Source organism: Canis lupus, chromosome 17 (assembly GCF_011100685.1).
Source record: "Canis lupus familiaris isolate Mischka breed German Shepherd chromosome 17, alternate assembly UU_Cfam_GSD_1.0, whole genome shotgun sequence".
Taxonomy (NCBI): domain Eukaryota; kingdom Metazoa; phylum Chordata; class Mammalia; order Carnivora; family Canidae; genus Canis; species Canis lupus.
Window position 1 is genome coordinate 18,733,901 of NC_049238.1, and position 19,703 is coordinate 18,753,603.

General features: G+C 37.0%; 1 protein-coding gene across 1 annotated transcript in view; it reads right to left on the reverse strand.

The window, feature by feature from the left end:
* The window catches only part of ITSN2 (intersectin 2), a 102,227-nt gene that overhangs the window by 46,336 nt on the left and 36,188 nt on the right, over positions 1-19,703 (reverse strand). Inside the window, 9 exon segments of the mRNA XM_038560916.1 lie at positions 262-428; positions 2,977-3,041; positions 4,983-5,188; positions 8,085-8,229; positions 8,527-8,702; positions 12,301-12,398; positions 13,417-13,438; positions 13,440-13,554; positions 16,539-16,675. Coding sequence (XP_038416844.1) covers positions 262-428; positions 2,977-3,041; positions 4,983-5,188; positions 8,085-8,229; positions 8,527-8,702; positions 12,301-12,398; positions 13,417-13,438; positions 13,440-13,554; positions 16,539-16,675 — 1,131 coding nt within the window.

The following is a 19,703-nucleotide window of genomic DNA, read 5'->3' on the forward strand; positions in this document are numbered from 1 at the left end:
AGACTATTTCCCAGCTTCAGTTACCATGAGATGAGGCCCAGCCCTACCCCTATAGCTCCTAGTATTAGAAATTTCATCAAATCCTATCCCTCTTAGCTAATAGGATCCCTATAATAAAGTCTATTTTACTGGTGCTACCTTAAACGGTTTCCTTAAAACCAAAGCCTGACCAATACCATATATACATGAATCTCTGTTTTATGTATGCTTCTCAACACAGAAAAATGGAATTATTTTGTTTCTATACCAAAATAACTCTACCTCTTGATCTTTTGGTTTGACATAATTTGATGGAAAAATTCCAGTTCTATCTCCAATACTTCCTGTCCACCACTCTCCATCTTTCTGGGTCACCAGTATTTCTTCACCTTCAGTGAAAGTCAAATCTCCAGGTTCTACACTTGAATATGAATAAAGTGCAATATACTCTGTAGGAAACAAAGCAAAAAGAAACTAATTTTGGTTATAAGATTATAGAAAGAAAAAATTATGTTAATCTCCAAATCTTGTGTAAATTAAATGTAAAAGACCTTATAATTTAAGGAAACCTAATGTAAAAACATATTAAAATAGACAAAAGCATGAAGCAATTAAAAAGATCTGATTTAACATAAAGCTTTATCATGGGGTTTCTTCTTTTTCCTCATTGTATCATCATCATCACCATCGTCTTATCACATCCAAAAACACAAATAGGGATCCCCTGGGTGGCGCAGCAGTTTGGCGCCTGCCTTTGGCCCAGGGCGCAATCCTGGAGACCTGGGATCGAATCCCACATCGGGCTCCCGGTGCATGGAGCCTGCTTCTCCCTCTGCCTGTGTCTCTGCCTCTTTCGCTCTCTCTCTGTGACTATCATAAATAAATAAAAATAAAAAAATATTCAAAAACACAAATAGACAGAAGCATCTCTATAGTCAAGATATTTTTTTTAATTTATTTTTTATTGGTGTTCAATTTACCAACATACAGAATAACCCCCAGTGCCCGTCACCCATTCACTCCTACCCCCCGCCCTCCTCCCCTTCTACCACCCCTAGTTCATTTCCCAGAGTTAGCAGTCTTTATGTTCTGTCTCCCTTTCTGATATTTCCCACACATTTCTTCTCCCTTCCCTTATATTCCCTTTCACTATTATTTATATTCCCCAAATGAATGAGAACATATAATGTTTGTCCTTCTCTGATTGACTTACTTCACTCAGCATAATACCCTCCAGTATAGTCAAGATATTAAAGTATTTTTTCAACTTCCTTATTCTCTCTCTCTGTGACTATCACAAATAAATAAAAATAAAAAAATTCAAAAACACAGCATCTCTATAGTCAAGATATTAAAGTATTTTTTCAACTTCCTTATACAAAATATATTTTAATATGCTAAGTTCTTTTCTCTTTGATTCTTTAATATATACAGTTATGGAAATGCCCAGCATTCAGCTGACATCAGTACTAGTGGCCAAATTCTACCACAGTGATCTAGCTCTTAGCACAGTGCTTGGCACAGAGTAGATGCTCAATACATACTGACTTTTAAAAAAATGTATTGGCTTTGGTTTCCACCCCAGTTATTCTACTTAGAATAAACAGTCAATGATCTGGTTGTAAACTAATTCATTCTTTTCTAAATATTTTTATTTGTCAACATGGAATTTTATCTGTACATCATAACTAGAAATGACCAGGAACACCATCTACTACAACTTATTTACTGTTCATGTTCCCAGTATTACTCAATTTAGGTGATTTAACAAAACCAAAAATGCCCACAAGGTTTAGGTATGCTGCAATAAGCAAGGTCTTTCCCAAACACTCCTTGCTACCTTCCCAGGCTCACTTCACAGCACTCATTCCATAGTGAACCTATGGTTCCAGCCTTGCTGGTGATCTGAGCTCCCTAACATAGCCATGCTCTGGCTCATGACTTTCCCTCTGTCCACAAGAGCTTTCTCTTCCGTTGTCATTATGTGAAACTCTACTCCTAGCACTGCCATGTAAATTCATAGGTCCTACTCAAAATTAAGTTCTACTTATTCATTATAGAATTTCTTACAATGGTATGCCTATATTCTCCAGTCTATTATGAGGACTTGGGAAATTTCATCCTTGTGTTTTTCAGGTTCTAGCATAGAATCCTTAATATAGTAGATACCGAATAAATCGTTTATTTTACCATTAAACTGATTTTCTTGAGCAGGAATATAAACAAAATAGACTTCTACTATTCAACTAATTTTACAATGGACAAATATAATTCCTTTATAAAGCTATGTAAGTGTTAAATACAAATGTCTGAAACTTAGGGTAGATAATTTTTCATTTTTTAATAAATTAAAATAAAAAATAAGTTATTAAACAATCCCCCTCAAATTTCTTTGTAATAACTATGATAAAGTGTACCTTGATTTCAAACCCTACTTAATGATTATTATCCTGAACATCTATAACCTAGATATCTAATAACAGGGAAACAGGGATCCCTGGGTGGCGCAGCGGTTTGGCGCCTGCCTTTGGCCCAGGGCGCGATCCTGGAGACCCGGGATCGAATCCCACGTCGGGCTCCCGGTGCATGGAGCCTGCTTCTCCCTCCTCCTGTGTCTCTGCCTGTCTCTCATCTCTCTCTGTGTGACTATCATAAATCAAATAAATAAATAAATCAATCAATCTTGAAAAAAAAACACAACAACAACAACAAAAAAAACAGGGAAACAAAGCCTTCATGCTATCTTGCTACATTTTTAAATTTATGATCTTATTTATCAAGTCCATGCTGAATTTTTATAGCACTGATTTTCTAAAAGTGTTTTTTTCCCCTATATTCTCAGTATTCATATGAAATAGATAAGAGGCAGGTTCTCCTACTCACTTTAACAATGAAGACACAGAAATGGGGGCAAGGGGATAATAACTGTGGGAAGTCAGATAATTAGACAATAGCTAATTTGACACCCATTTAATTTACAAATTGCCAAAAACTCACCTTCTCCAACTGTATAGGCTGCAGAGGTAGGTTTCTTGTTTACAGCTGCATACAAGGTTTCTGGTCTGTCAAATAAATATACAAACAAATTTCAAAAAATAATAATGAAACAAAAAGAGATCAACAAGCAAAAACCAAGAAAGGTGATATAGTGGGTGTTTGTAGTACTTTCTTCTAGGGCTTTCTAAAGTTAATTCAAATATTGTCTCAGTACACAGGCTAAAATATTCTCATAGGGGGCGTGGCTTGGTATAGGGAGCAACAAGGACAGTATACGTTTTACTATCTGTTTAGAGCACACTACACATTTAAACATACAAAAATAAAAACTTTATTTTTCATAATTGGTAAAGCTTTAATTTCCAATTTAACCCGAAACTATTTTTTAAAAATCTGGAAGACTGTCATATTTAAGAACTAGACATCTGTAGGATGCATTCTCCAGGACCCTTAAGGAAATGATACAATACGGCAGTTCTCAGGGAAACAGAGTGGAACCTTACTACAGCTCATGGCACAGCTGAACAGACTGCCTTGTTTAGGGCACGAACTCTCCATTACTGCAGGTTTTCAAGTTACATGGCTCATCTGTTAGAAAAGATCAGTAATTGAACGAAAAGTTAGGGGGAAAAAGCATTTAAACTTACTGTCTTTGTGCTTAAGTTTTATACTCCATAAAGTGCTATGGTGTTTAAGTAAGGTAATTCCTAGAAAGGGCCTGGCGCAGTGCCAATATGCACATGTCAGCTCTGAATTGTTATGATCACTTACTTCTAAGTCTAAAATTCCATGTCAGTCTGAAAAGTAAATTTCTGCATTTCAACTAAAAATTCAGAGTCTCAGCGTTGAAAGGGTTTTTAAAGATTACTCTTTTTATCTTATTAGAAAACTGCAGATGAAGGAGGTTGTTCCATATAGCCAGACAAAAAATAGAACTCAAGCCTCTTGATTTCTAATGACTTTTTTCATTCAATCAGATAACTTTTCTATTTAGATCGATTTCCATATAAAACGCCAGAAACAATTGCCCATTGCTACATTACAGTACTTACTTTTTTTAAAAAAAATTTATTTATTTATTTATGAGAGACACAGAGAGAGAGAGAGGCAGAGACATAGGCAGAGGGAGAAGCAGGCTCCCTGGAGGGAGCCCGACAGGGGACTCAATCCCAGTATCCTGGGATCATGCCCTGAGCCGAAGGCAGACACGCAACCAACTGAGCCACTCACTCTGAGCCACTGAGGTGTCCCTAGACTCCCCATTTCTTAAACATCTTAAAGATCTCAGGCACCTTTAAACTGTTTGATGATTTCACTCCTCTATGGACTGAGAAATAAATGCCAGAGACCTTGTCTAATTTTTACTTGTTCACTTAAAAACGGATTCAACTGACAGTTCATGACTCCTCTCTGTATTCACTGAACCAACATGATGGAGAGGCTATTATGCAATGAAATTACACTGGGCAGGGAAAAACTGAAAAGCAACAAGAAGACGACATGGATCGCACCCTTCTGGAGCTTACGATCTCATAAGGGACAGGGGTAAGAAAATGGATAACTACAATCCAGTCTGTTATGAGCAACAAGAGAGGTTTGATCACAAGGTATTCTAGAGGCCCAGAAACAGCACACCCTACACTTTGACAAAGACAGAGCTTCTCGGTGAACATTTAAATACCGACAATGCGCAGTAAACAAGGGAGAAATGTTCCAAAGGAATGAAATGTAACTCCTCTAACTGACTTGATGACACAAAGAAAACAACAGATGTAAAATTTTAAGCACTTTGAAAACTTTAGCAATCTGAAATAACTAGAATAAAAGATACTCTAAAACTGATATAAATATCTGAAGCATGCTTTTTTCACTCTAGGAATTACCCTTCTGATAGTCAAACTCAAGCATAATTGTTTTATTTTACGGTACAGCCAGTAGTTCCATGGCTGCTGACTCATTACTGAAAACACCAACATCCACATCTCATGTAAACACAAAATGCTTACTCTTCCCGCTTGACTTCACTCCCAGGGATGATTTTGACATAAGATTTTGGAAACCATCCTCTTCCTCCATGTACCTCCCCAAACCACCAATTTTCTTGTTGCTCCAAGACAGTAATAATATCATGTTTTGAAAAGTTCAAGTGGTTATCTTTCTTTGCAGTCCAAGAACAAAGGGCCTGTGCCTTTAGGTTTTCTACAACTTGTCCCTGTGAATACAAAACCACAAAATTAAAAAAGAAAAAAAAAAAGGTAATTTCTGTTTCCTAATACATAACTTACTGTTTAAACAGGGACCAATTTGGCGTGGTGGTGACTTAACCTTCACCTATTAATGAATTTAAAATTATATATGACAGACAACATTTGAGTAGCTTTGTGTTAAAAGTTAAAGACTGAACACCTACCATTCAAAGCAACAGCTTGGTATTAAGCATCACTGGGATGGAAGATATACTGGGCACTCAAGAAATGTATTCATAAATCCATCAGGCAGACATCGTAAACAAGTGGAAAGAGACCCTTCCTTTCCCCCAGTTACCAATGGCTCTTTGCTGTGGTCACTTGAGCTTACCCCACCAGGAGTAGAGATGCGGCTGTGTTGTCTCCCACCACTTTTCTGCTTTGTGTCCCTGATCTTCCTCCTCCTATTCTTACTCATTTTTCTTTCTTTGCCTCCTCTCTGAGGAAGGAGTGTTTTGTTGATAAGGCTAATCTCTCTACCCATGCTCTGAATCTTCTATTATGCCCTCTATTTTCTAAAAATATTTTGTAACATCGTGAAGTGCTTCTCTATAATAGTCAATCTCTCCACCTCTCTACTTCTACTTCTAAATTCCTTAAAGATACAATAGTGTTAAATTCAATCCATTTTAATCGAGGTTCTGCACTCACCACACTACTGAACCTCTCCTTGACAAGGTCATTGATAACATCAAAGCCTAAAAAGCTTCTTCCAAAGTCTTATTTTCTGATATCTGAACAGTGCTGACATCACTTAGCACCCCTGCCATTCCGAAAGCTCACTTTCTCTGGTGATTGACAGGTCTTCTCTTTGGTCCAGGCCCTTTCCTCTCCTGTTTCACATGATTTCCCTAAATTATCTTATTTATATCTATGCCTTTTCAAATATGTATCTTTTTAAAAAAATATTTTATTTATTTATTCATAAGAGACAGAGAGAGAGAGAGAGGCAGAGACACAGGCAGAGGGAGAAGCAGGCCTCATGCAGGGAGCCTGATGTGGGACTCGATCCCAGGACTCCAGGATCATCCCCTGGGCCGAAGGCAGGCACTAAACCACTGAGCCACCCAGGGATCCCCCTCAAATATATATCTTAATTTTAACTTTATCTCCTGAGCTCCAGACATGTAAGTCAGACTGCTCACTGGGCCTTTTCACCAGGTTGTCTTTAAAACAGTGAAGTTGCACATGTGAGATATATCATTTTTAGAATCCACGAATCCCCTCTTCTTGCAATGCCCACCCAAGACAATGCTACTCGTTACTTGAGCTAAAGACCCTGGAAATGTATGGAAGGAAAATCCATTTCCTCTTCTATACATTTTCTTTATTGTGGCACTGTTTCACATCATCCTCTCTTGTTATTTAGTACTGGCACATCCTTCCTTACTTGATCTCCCTCCTTTGCTTCCTTCCACTAATCTGGCCCTTCTACTACTGCTGGAGTTAGGTTTCTAAAATATACACCTCTTAGAAACTTTCAGGGGTTGCCCACTGCCAGGTTGCTGGGCACTATATGAAACACTTCACAAATAAACTTCAACCTCTAAATTCATTTCTTGACCCTTTCTCCATGAATCCTGTACTCTAGCCATACTATAAACAATTCTCATCCTATAAACTCCTTATGTTAACATGTCCCACTGATCCTCCCCAAATTATTTTTTCACTTTCCTTCTCTGCTACAATCTTGCTTATCTTCAAAGGTCCTGCTCAAATACTTGGCCTTTTGTGAACTCTGCTCCAATTCCCACAGACTGAATGAGATCTCTCTCTCGGCTCTATATATCTCAAGACTTTGTAGAATCTGTTACAATACTTCTTACACTTTACCACTGTTTCTTTTTTTTTTTTTTTAAATGATTTTATTTATTCATTTGAGAGCGAGAATACAAGCGGCTGGGGGAGGGGAGGGGCAGGAGGAGAGAGAGAAGTAGGCTCCCCACTGACCAGGGAGCCAGATGAAGGGCTCGATCCCAGGCCCCTGAGATCATGACCTGAGCCAAAGGCACTTGCTTAAACAATTGAGCCACCCAGGCACCCTACAATTATTTATTTCTGTGTCTGTCTCATTAGATTACGACTTCTTAATGGCAGGGATTTTTTTTTTCCAATAAATTTCTAGCACATATTGAAATTCCTGGAACATAGAATCAGGTAATTAACATGATTTTGAGTGAAGGTGAAAATCTCTGGACTCTTTTCTAATAAAGTCTGTGATTTCTTTTCAATAATGTTAATGTAACAATGTCTGAAATGGTTACATCTAAATCAGAAGCTAAATATATATATATATATAACAGAGTTCCCACACAAATGACTCTTTTAGGAACAAAAAACAAAAAACTCCCAAGTCCAAATATCTTCTTACAATAACTACAAATTAATAATAACACAACCAGATTTGTAAAGATGATATTTTGAGCTTAGAAACCTTAGCTTATAGCAACTGGATGCTATGAAAATGAATTGTTGAGAAATTTCTAAGTAATTATTTATTTATACATCACACATAAATAAGAACAGAAACCAAATGCTACAAACTCTGGTAAAATGAGTAAAATGATGCCTTTGTATAAAATCTTCATTCTATTTTATGTCAACACGAGCAATGTCCAAGAATAAAACACACAAGGACATCTGGGTAGCTCAGTCAGTTGAGTGTGTAACTCTTGATTTTGGCTCAAGTCATGATTTCAGGGTTGTGAGATTGAGCCTCAAGTCAAACTCTGTGCTTAGCATGGAGTCTGCTTGAGTTTTTTTCCCCTTTGCCCCTTCCCCTGCTTGTGCTCTCTCTCTAAAATAAATAAGTAAATCTTAAAAAAAAAAAGAAAGAATAAAGCAAAAATTAAAGATACACACCTGTCCATGAATCGGTGATATAGATCCAGGGGACACAGTACGAGTAAAAGCTGATTTTTTCTGCCATGATGTATTAACAGTTAGGTTTGTAAAAGATACATTTTGATAATCAGTCACTGATGCTGGTTGATTTGAAGAAAGTGATCTGTAAACACAACATTTTCGCATAATTATACTTAATCATTTAAAATCTAATGAAGTACTACAAATTTTCTATTTGTATAAAATTTACTTTTTGTTTAAACACAACTGTGGAAATAAGAATTCATAAACATCTACATTTTTATTTATTAAATTTCAGTATGAAATTTGGAACAAAAGGTACTCTTGAAGAGCCCAGCATAGATTATAATATGATTAAGTAGCAGGCTGATATGAATACCTATTAGGTATTTATACATTTGCAAAGCTATGTAAAACTCACTGTTAGCTGAATACTTACTCAGAAGAAGTTGAGGTAGCAGATACAGATACTGTAGGGGGAAGTAAGGCCTTCTTAGGAGACACAGATTTTTCACCTGACAGCATTTTTTCTACATAGTTGCAAGGAAACCAGCCAAAATTTCCTTGAAAACTACCATAAAGCCAACCAGGTTCTCCTATGGTTTTTTCATCAACCTACAGAAACAAAAAGAAGGGTTAATATTGGTTATAATGCCACAAGTTTACAAAGGAAGGAAATGTAGACTACGATATAGTGGCCTCATTTTCAGAATTAAGCCCATGTAACTAAAAAACTAACGCATTTTCTATAAATTAATAGATCACTATCTCTAATGATTGACAAGTGCTTTTTTAAAATTTAATTTTTAATGTTATCCAAGTTAAATACATAGTTTACAAAAAAAAAGCAGCATTCTACATAGCTTATGATGGAAGACCCCATCACTCATTATGCCCTGATTTCCAGTCCTCATAGTAACTTGCCATTCTTAGTTGTTTTTCTGTATTATCTTCTCTATTTCTAAATAATGTATTTATGCTACTATTTTAAAAATTATTTTATTTATTTGACAGAGAGAGAGCAGGAGAGCACAAAGCAGGGGAAGTGGTAAGGGGAAAGAGAGAGAAGCAGGCTCTCTGCTCAGTACCCTGAACTCAATCTCAGACCGGGGCTCGATCTCAGAACCCTGGGACCACGACCCAAGCTAAAGGCAGATGCTTAACCGACTGAGCCACCCAGGCACCCCTACACTACTATTTCTTGAATGTTTCAATTTTAGACATTATCTATTGGCTTTTAGTTATGAAAAATCAACATTCTTAACTCTCTTGTACTGCATCTTCTTATTCTATCAATACTGCTATCTCAAATTTTTGGTTAAATTATATTCAATGTTTACATTTTTATGACTATGTAAATAAATTCTCACATCTGAATCATGCACTGTTCTAATAATTACACTTCCTTTCTTACAAACTTGTTATTTTCCTACAGTTAATCATTAATTTTTGTTTTGCTTAGTTTTTTTCTGTTCCTATCACAGAATCTTCTTGAACTAAGATCTGAACCAGAAAACTTCCTCTAAATACTATTTTTCAACTGGTAACACACATAGGTGATTTATAGTCTCATTTATTTTCCCTTTTATTGCTGAGTAATATTACATTGTATAGATATACCACAATTTGTTTATACACTTACCTAGTAATGGGTATTTGAGTTGTTTCCAGTTTTTGGCTATTACAAATAAAACTATGAACATTTGTCTTATATTTTGATCTTTTATCCTGCAACCCTGCTAAACTCACTTATTAGTACTATCAGAGCTAGCATAAGTAATAACTATAAAATAGTGTTCTGAAATAGAACAAAAGGAATCACTGCTAAAATATTATCCTGTATATCTAGTTTAAGACTAGTTTATTTTTTAAATTTATTTTATTTTTTTAAGATTTTATTTATTTATTCATGACAGAGAGAGAGAGAGAGAGAGGCAGAGACACAGGTAGAGGGAGAAGCAGGCTCCATGCAGGGAGCCCAACGTGGGACTCGATTCGGGTCTCCAGAATCAGACCCCAGGCTGAAGGCGGCGCTAAACTGCTGGGCCACCGGGGCTGCCCAAGACAAGTTTAAATTAGACAAGCCAGAGCACTAAAAATGAAGAGAGGAACACAAAAGACCCCAAGGAATTATGCAACATAAAGTAAGCATGCACAGAAATATACCTGATTTAAACGTTGGTCTCAAGGCAAGGATCATTGACAGGTATGAATACTGGCATTCAAACACTAAATTCCTCCTTTTCCCACAAACTTTTTTTTTTTTAAGATTTTATTTATTTATTCATGAGAGACACACACACAGAGAGAGGCAGAGACACAGGCAGAGGGAGGAGCAGGCTCCATGCAAGGAGCCCGATGTGGGACTCGATCCCGCATCTCCAGGATCACACCCTGGGCCAAAGGCAGGCGCCAAATCGCTGAGCCACCCAGGGATCCCTCCTACAAACTTTTAAAAGCCTACTTTCTTTAACACTTTTTCTTAATATTTTTTACCTTTCTAAGAAGAAAAGGCCCATTCATTTAATCTTTAGAATTTGACCAAGTTTGCTTTTTGAGGAGTCAATTTTAACCAACTGCACATCTGTTATTTATAGCCCTAATTAAATTTTACTTGTCAATCTACGTAGACTTAAACTAGAAAATTTACCTAAGTTCTCACAGGTTTATGTAAACTATTACTTCAAAAATACCATTAACACATATGAACGCTAGAAAAACAGGTTGTCATGGAAAATATTACCAGGGCTCGGTGGGATATCTAATCTTTTTTCACTTTCAATCAAATCTCTTCTGCTTCCTTCATCCATTAAACTGATCAGACCTTGCCTCCTATCTTACCAAGAATAAGGAAATAAATATCCAGCTAACATAATGTTCCTGTTGTCACTGCCACTAGACTGGCTTGATGACATGGGGGTGGTCTGCTGGTAGCTTTCCACTACCATCCTTCCTCTACTGTATTAGAATATATTTCTCATCAGACTATCAGCTCATTATGTGCAGAGACTGTGTCTTATTTACTATATTCCTAGCCTAGCATAGTCCTCAAAAAATATTTGTTGACAGAATAAATAAAAGATATAACCAAAAATATAAGTAGGCTTTTGATCAAATGTGCCCAGAGATAGGTTGCATCTCCTCATTCTTGAACACAACTTCATCATACCAACAGGTGGAGGAGGAACAGGAGGGCCACCAGACTGTGGTACTGTCAGGGGTAGCGATGGTAACAGAAGGAATGTGTAGCTGGGGACCATCTTGAGTGTTTGAACAGATGTTTCTGGTAAATCCTATGCCAAGTATCACTAAATATCTGCTTTGTAACTGGTAAAATACACCAAACTGGTGACCGTGCAGGGATAAAAGAAAGCAGGCACTGGCTAGGTATTCTAGGTAATATTATCTTAATTACTAAGAAGAAAACCGAAGGAGAGACTACAACTCAAGTTAGTATGTTTCTAAAGCCTGTATTCTTTCCATTATATCACAATAGTTATATCAAATGCTATTCTCTGCATCTTCTCTTATTCATCCATTTTAATGTGGTTTGTTACTATATAATAAAGACCTTTTGTTGCAAAGAACAAAGGCTTGCATCTAGTTAGAGCTATAGAATCTACCTCCTTTGATTTTTTAATGGTTGCCAGAAAATGATCAGTTTCCTCAAATTTCATCCGTAATTTATTAAAATAACAAAATCAGCATCACCTCTTATGATGTGATGCAACAGCATGATGTAAAGAACATGGGATTTGGAAATCAAAGGCATGTACTTGCAACCCACTCTGGCACTGTCCTGCTATTACATTTTCTGTAAGTCTAAGCTTCCTTACCTAGAATACGGCAGTAATAATATGCTACTCTGCAGAATGTCATCAGGGCCAAATCAGATAAAGTTCAAGATAGGCTTTTATTTTTTATTTTTTAAAGATTTTATTTATTTATTCACGAAAGACACAGAGAGAAAGGGACACAGGCAGAGGGAGAAGCAGGCTCCATGCAGGGAGCCTGATGCAGGATTCGATCCAAGGACTCCAGGATCACACCCTGGGCTAAACGCAGGTACTAAACCACTGAGCCACCCAGGGATCCCCAAGATATGCTTTTTAAATGGTAAATCGCTATATAAAATGATAGTCATTATTATTAAAGAAAGTAATATATTACATTGTATTAAGCTTACTCATGAACAATAAAAACTATTTCTTACCTGTATTATATCCCCGGAATTAAAACTCATCTCATCATGGCTCCTGGCTTCAAAGCGATACAGTGCTTTATAATTCACCAAAGCACTAGCTGGCTCACCTAAAGAGAAGATAATTGTCATTATTTGCTACTTTCATGTACACACACATCTTTGTGATGACTCAATATAAAGAGCTCATAAAATCAAAAGGAAAAAACTGAATATCAAACAGTAAAATGAAAATGCATTTGATATAGGCTTGTTAGGATTTAAATATCTTGTATAGTCAAAGAATCAATATAAAAGCAAACAAGGACGTTCAATTTCAGTAAAGTAGGAGGCAATGAAACAAAGACATGACTTGCAGGGTGTGCTACGCTCAGGGACGCCGGGGAAGGTGGAGGAGTGGTGGCAGACTAAGCCATGCAAGGCGGCCAAGCAGCAAGGTTTGTTCTGTGGCGCTCAGAATGTACCAGGGAAGAGACAGAGAGAAAGTTTGCAAATGAGGTTAGCAGTGAACAGGGTTCAGTGAAGAGCAAGCTGTAGGTTTACCAGGACGGTTCTAAAAGAAAAACAGAAGAGCTCACAGATACACTAGCCTTAATAAGATTATAAATATTTTATTTTATATGCAGAATAAATGCTTTAGCTTACAGAAATTTCAACACATGTATCATTAATAAGGATTCAAATATCTGTGTATCCAAAACAGATACAGCAATATGTAAAGTATCTCAGGAATGGACTCTAAGGTATATCATAAAGCATATGAGAAAATTTTAATATGCAAAGATTTAAAATTTTACTGCTTTTTCATGAAAACAAACAGTTTAGTTAACACTGGTTGAATAAACTATTTACAAATGTTTACTTCACTTATGAAAACCATGTCAGGGTCTGTTCATAGCTAGTCAGTGATTATGATCTTCTTTTCTACATGTTGTTTTAAGACTTCTACCCTCAGTCTGTTTTAATAAAGCCTATGCATTTCTCCAAGTTTAATTTAGAAAAAGTTTTCTGACTCAAAGGTTAACATTTGCTTAAATTTTTTTTCCTCTCATCATAACCTTTTTTGTTATTGCTTTCATTGTTCTGTCTCAGAAAAATAAAATCTATCATTTTTATCCTTATCCTTACATTGTTTCTCCTCCACTTTCCTGCTCCTCTTCTTGAACTTTCTCTTGTGCTTTTTCTTCCTGGAGTCGCTTTTGTTTTTCTTCTTCTTCCTTTCTAAGACTTTCCCTCCATAAGTTTTCTTTTCCTTGCTTTGCTTTCCTTTACATAAAAAAAAGAGTTTGTATAATGTCCTAAAATTTTTGTTAAGCAAAATATCAGATCTTCTTCCTCACAAACTATAGAAACATTACATATTTCTTATGTACTTATATATAATCTTATATATTTACATACTTATTATATAGCAAAGACATATTAGTAGGGGATGTGGAAAAACAGTGGGGATCATGGATGAAGGGGAAAACCAACTACTTGAGGTCACCCTTGGACATACAGATGAGCTGAGGAGTAGGACCAACAATTTCCCAAACCCTCAAATTCCCTCCTGTCAGCCAACCTCCTAATTCCAAGAAGGGAAACTAAACTATTCAGAAAACATATCTAAAAAGTGTGTCTAAATGCTCTTCCTTTCTCCCCAGATTTTTCGTAAGGACTATATTCCAGCTCTTATTCCTACTCTTCTAGCTAAACCCTGTTTTCAAGATGTGGTCATTGCTGTGGAAATAGGAAATGCTTCTGGGCAGATTACCTACTCTCTACATTGTCCCTTGGAAGTCTTTTCCATTATTAGGTCCATGCCTTGCATATGTGTTTGTGATGTGATATAACTGCAGCTTGGTTTTTAGCTGGGCAAGATGGTCTCTGGTCAGACTTAGCTATTACAGTATTAAAACTAATGTTCACCATAGTTTTCTTTCTGGCATGTATTTTTATGGTCTTACTTGGAAGCGGAGCTGTCATCACTAAATTTAGCACCTTCTCCAAGCCTCTGCTCACACTATCAGGGACAGCAGAGCTTGTGGCTGAATACAGCCTGAGAGTTGTGGTTATTTATGCCCCACCAAGGAGGACATCTTGGCTTAAATCCATTTCTCAATTCCTATAATTCCTGGAGAAATTTGGAAATTCTATAATCCCCAAAACTGCAGACCCACTTACTCAGCAACCTTTTCTTCCTCATTCCTGGACTGTCTTAGACTTCATACTCCTGGTTCATTACCCTATGACTAGCTTCCTCTTGACACTCTGCAAATCCTCCCATACCCTTTCTCACTCCAAAGAGTGCTTCCCCTAGCACTTTGTAACTGACATTTGGCTCTCCTTTGAGGGTCATACTTCTCTGCAGATCTTTCTTAATCTCCACTTCCCAGTTAGTTCCTCGGCAGCCTTTTCTGATATTCTTCCACACTTAAAATGACCTAATCTAGCTTTTATTTGAATTCCCATAGATTATAAACAACACTATCAAAGTATTTACGTGTTTACTAGGATAAAGAAAGGCTAGAGAGTTAAGAGAATATAAAATTAAATTTTGGTATACTGTCTTATGTAGGAGTTAGTAGATGAGAAACTGGGCCAGAAACAGAATGTACCTCAGAAGCTGGACAAAGGGCAAAGAGGCCATATCTCCAGGGTAAAAATCTGACTATAACCCAATAGCACGGGACAAGGAGGGAACCTTCCTAGGCAAATAGCTAGGAAATCAAGTTATATTTCTAAGACTCAGCTTTGGACTGATCTTACATGTGTTTCTGCTCAGATTTCTTCCCTCTTCTATAGCAGGATAACATGTGAGGAAGATGAATGAAATGAAAATATGTATTACTCATCTGGGTTGCTGGGCTAAAAAAATTATGAGCAGTGATGAAGAGATATCAAGATACTTGCAATGTGTCATGAGAAAATTCTGAACACAGTGACTACCTACATAGTCACTTCACAGTTTCCTTGTGCAATGTTCAGTGGCACTGTTAAGGGGCAGGTAAAAGTCTTCTTAATTTGAAGTCTTCACTGTTTCTGCTTCTATATTATTCTAGTGTCTCTTGTCAGAGCCCACAAAAGTAGGGGCCTTGGAGTAAAGAGTACTACAGCAATCTGTTTAGTTGTCTCCATCTCCTACTGGAATGACAAGAGCTCAAGGAACAAGAAGTAAAACCAGAGTCTCCCTACATCACAGTCAAACAGAGACCACTCAAAGTTTGCTGGGAGTGGTAACAGAGGTCTGCTATATGGTAATGTACAACACATCTTGCCTCCCTAGGAACTCTTAGTTCTTTCATGGGCATTACTTGTCTACTTGTCTCCAAGGTAAAGGAATGTTGGCTCCTTAGTATTTATTAAGTATACTGATTTCTGACACCAGAAAACTTGGGGGGGAATTGAGGAACATATCAGATATAGGACCTTACAACAGAAAAAAACAAAACAAAACATGCTAAGCCTCTAAATAAATGGTTCTATGCTTCAGATTCCATGACTGTCTTACTTCTCCTTGCTATAAATGGAGGCAATTGATAAGCTCAGTGGTACAAAGAGACTTGCATCAACATGGCATTACACATTCTACCTGTAAAGTATTTGGTTTTGTGATCTTTCAGTAAATTAATAGATTTATAATGGAGAGATGGAAAGGATGAGTGTAAGACATTTGTGCTCGGCTCATTAGCTACATTATTTTTATTTAATTCACAGTTACCTAAGAAGCATGCATCAATATTTCTACTTTGCAGATGGAGAAACTGGGGTTCAAAAGGTAAAATGACTTGACCAAGGTCATCCAAAGAGTAAGTGGTAGATCAAGAAATCTAATTCAGGGATCCCTGGGTGGTGCAGCAGTTTGGCGCCTGCCTTTGGCCCAGGGCATGATCCTGGAGACCCGGGATCGAATCCCACGTTGGGCTCCCGGTGCATGGAGCCTGCTTCTCCCTCTGCCTGTGTCTCTGCCTCTCTCTCTCTCTCTCTCTCTCTCTCTGTGTGACTATCATAAATAAATAAAATTAAAAAAAAAAATTCTAATCCAGTTCTGATGCCAAAGCCTCTATTTTTCACTAATGCAACATAAAATTGATTACTATAATCTCAGTCCCTAAAAGAAGAACTAAATTTCCCAAATTGAGAATCTAATTAGCATCAAAAATAATCCTTTCATTTCCATTAAATTCTCATAGTCAAACTAAAGATATGGGCAACAAAATCAGAATTCTAATAGTAATATAGTATAATAAATTTATCAACTGTATTACCTTATAGCCTCATCTTCAAGTTTCTTTTTCTGTATTAGCTCTGACCTTTTTCTTTCAATTTCCTTCAACTTGTCACGTTTGATCTTGTGAAGCTGTTCAAGGGCTAACTGCTGTGTATTGTAGCTTTCTCTCAGTTCCTAAGGAGAAAATAAGAATAAGTCAATATACCATTGATTTAAATATTGTCTTATATACTAATGTGGTATTTTCATTAAGAGACAAAAATCTGAAAGCAAGTTAAACTCAAGTAAAAAGAGTAAAAGTTTTATAATATGTAGATGATTTAAAAATCCTGAATAGAAGTATTTAAGTCCTGTAATCACTGAGGACAAATTCACTTCTAAGGAACAAAGATAAGCCAATTTCATAAGCCAAATCTTTGATTTGATACTTTATTTTTAATAAAAAAACCCCAATTACTAAAAATATGGGGAAACAGGGGTGCCTGGGTGGCTCAGTCAGTTGAGCATCTGACTCTTGGTTTCAGCTCAGGTCATGATCTCAAGGTAGTTCAATCAAGCCTTGTGCTGGGTTCCGTTCTCGGTGTGGAGTCTGCCTAAGATTCTTTCCTTCTCCCTCTGCCACTCCCTGTCACTAGCACACGCTTTCTAGAATAAATGAATAAATCTTTAAAAAAATATATGGGGAAACAATCTGATTATTTGAAGAGGAATTTTGATATTTTTTACATATGTAGTTTAACCAAGTACCTCTAACTTGTTCAATAAGATGCTGAACTAAACACAGAAGCAATTATTGAGTAATTTACTTAGAACTAAAAACAGAAAAGATAATATCTACCTAAAATCATGACTAGAGTAAGTCAAAATAATGAAAAGTATTGTAAACAGGAATTGAAATAAACATTTGCTTAAGAGCATCTAGTTCTATGCAGTGCCATAGAGATATGCAGGGGATCAAATCCAGGGCCCTCTTCCTCTCAAGTTTGCAGTTTTTGCCTTCAAAGAGCTCAAAATATCAAAGTAAAGAAAAGTACTAAAATGTGGGATAGAGATAAGCACCTTAGCAGAAACCCGTGGTAATTTGTTTAGCATTTTCCTTCCATCTTCTAACAGCATCTTTCCCACAGCATCTGCCCCAACCCTAGTCTGTGCAGTTGTGAGGATCTGTCAGAGTCTACCCACACCCCCTCAGGCGTAGTCATTTAATCCAGGCCTAACAATCAATCATGGCACTCCCACCTCCCTCCAAGCTGGACCAGAATCCTTTCCTGGGATTCAGATAGACTGAAGACAGGAGAAAGAAGTCTTTCTTCCTCTAAAACTCATTAGACTGGGATAAGGTAACCCTGGAGCTGTCCCACTACCAAGTGAGGCCACCTGGGTAAAAATTAAATCAATGCAGGAAAGAGGGAAGCAAAGACTAGAGGCAGAGAGAGGAAGGCCTAGGGAACTGAATCTCCAATTGTATTCCTGTGCCTAGGAACTGCACCTGCCCAGTAGCATCTCTACTGACTCAGCAGTCCTGGTAAGCTCCAGTAACTACTCTCGTTAGCTTAACTATTTTGTTTTTGTTTGTTTTTAAAGATTTTATTTATTCATTCATGAGAGATGCAAAGAGAGAGAGAAGCAGGCTCCATGCAGGGAGCCTGAAGCAGGACTCAATCCTGGGTCTCCAGGATCACATCCTAGGCTGAAGGCGGTGCTAAACTGCTGAGCCACCTGGGCTGCCCAACTTAACTATTTTGAACTGAGTTTCTTTTACATGAAATCTACAGAATCCTAAACAAGAAAATATAAAAAGGCTGGAGTAAGGAAGAGAGAAAAAAATACCCCAAAACCAACCTACTCCCCCCCCCCCCAAAAAAAAACCCTAAAGTAATCAAGAGGTTTCATGGCAGAGGTGGAGCCTTCAACAGTACAGCTGACCCTCAGATAACTGGGTTTGAACTGTGTGTGTCTACCTAACACAGATTTTTAAAAATAAATACAGCATAGTACTGTAAATGTGTTTTCTCTTCCTTATGATTTTAATTTTTTCTCTAGCTTAATTTTAAGAATACAGTATAATATACATATAACATAAATTTGTGTTTATCACTGTGTACGTTATAGGTTAGGTGTCTGGTCAATAGTAGGCTATTAGTAAATTTTTGGGAAGTCAAAAGTTGTACACCGATTTTCAACTATATTGGGCATTGGCTCCCCTAACCCATATTGTTCAAGGGTAGAATATGTATTTGGAAGAATGTTATGGTAAAAAATGTTTTTGGGTGTCTACCTGTACACAATAACAAAACTCTAAACCAAAAAATCCTCCAAAACAAAAAAAAACTCAATTTTTTTCAGAAATATCTTACAGGTGAACCCTTTTAACTTGATTGAAATGAGAGATATGATCTGAGTGCAATGTGGTGTAAGTCTGAAGACTATGTCCAAAATGTCTGAGATCAACACTTGCAGCTTAAGCCAATAATAATACAAATAATGCACTCAGAGCAAAGTTTCCACAAATCTCAGCTTCGTTAGTTCTCTTAGTTGTGTCTTTCTCTAAATTCTACTGAAAAGCAGAAGAATATAGTGGTTACAAACTATGGAGAAGCAGTTTGGCTTAGTGATAAGGACTCTGGGAACATAGGTCTGAATCTGGCTCTGTCAGGGGTAAGCTGAGTAACGTTAGGAAAGTTACTTTGCAGTTTCCTCATCTGTAAAATGTAGTTAATTATAGTACATGCCTCACAATGTTGTTGTGAGGATTAAATGGGTTAATATCCATAAAGTGCTTATTACAATTGTGAAGGGCACAAACCAAGTTCATAATAATTTTAGCTATTATTATTAGCTAAGGTCATAAAGGAAAAGAATTATAAGTTATCCTATTTTTTTTAAGTTATCCTTTTTTTAAGATTTTATTTATTTATTTGAGAGAGAGGGAGAAGCAGATTCTTCACTGAACAGAGAGCCCAATGCAGAACTCGATCCAAGGACCGTGAGATTATGACCTGAGCTGAAGGCAGATGCTTATTAACCAGCTGATGCTTAACCACCCAGGTGCTCCAAGAATTGAAGTTTAAAAGGACAGTTAAAAGGAGCCAAATTAATGCCTGATCTTCTTATCTGCAAGATTAGCACTCTGACTTGTCCTGTAAGATACTGCTCTAAATCTTCCTTTATCAGCTCCATTCCTCTAATGTCTGAGTTCATG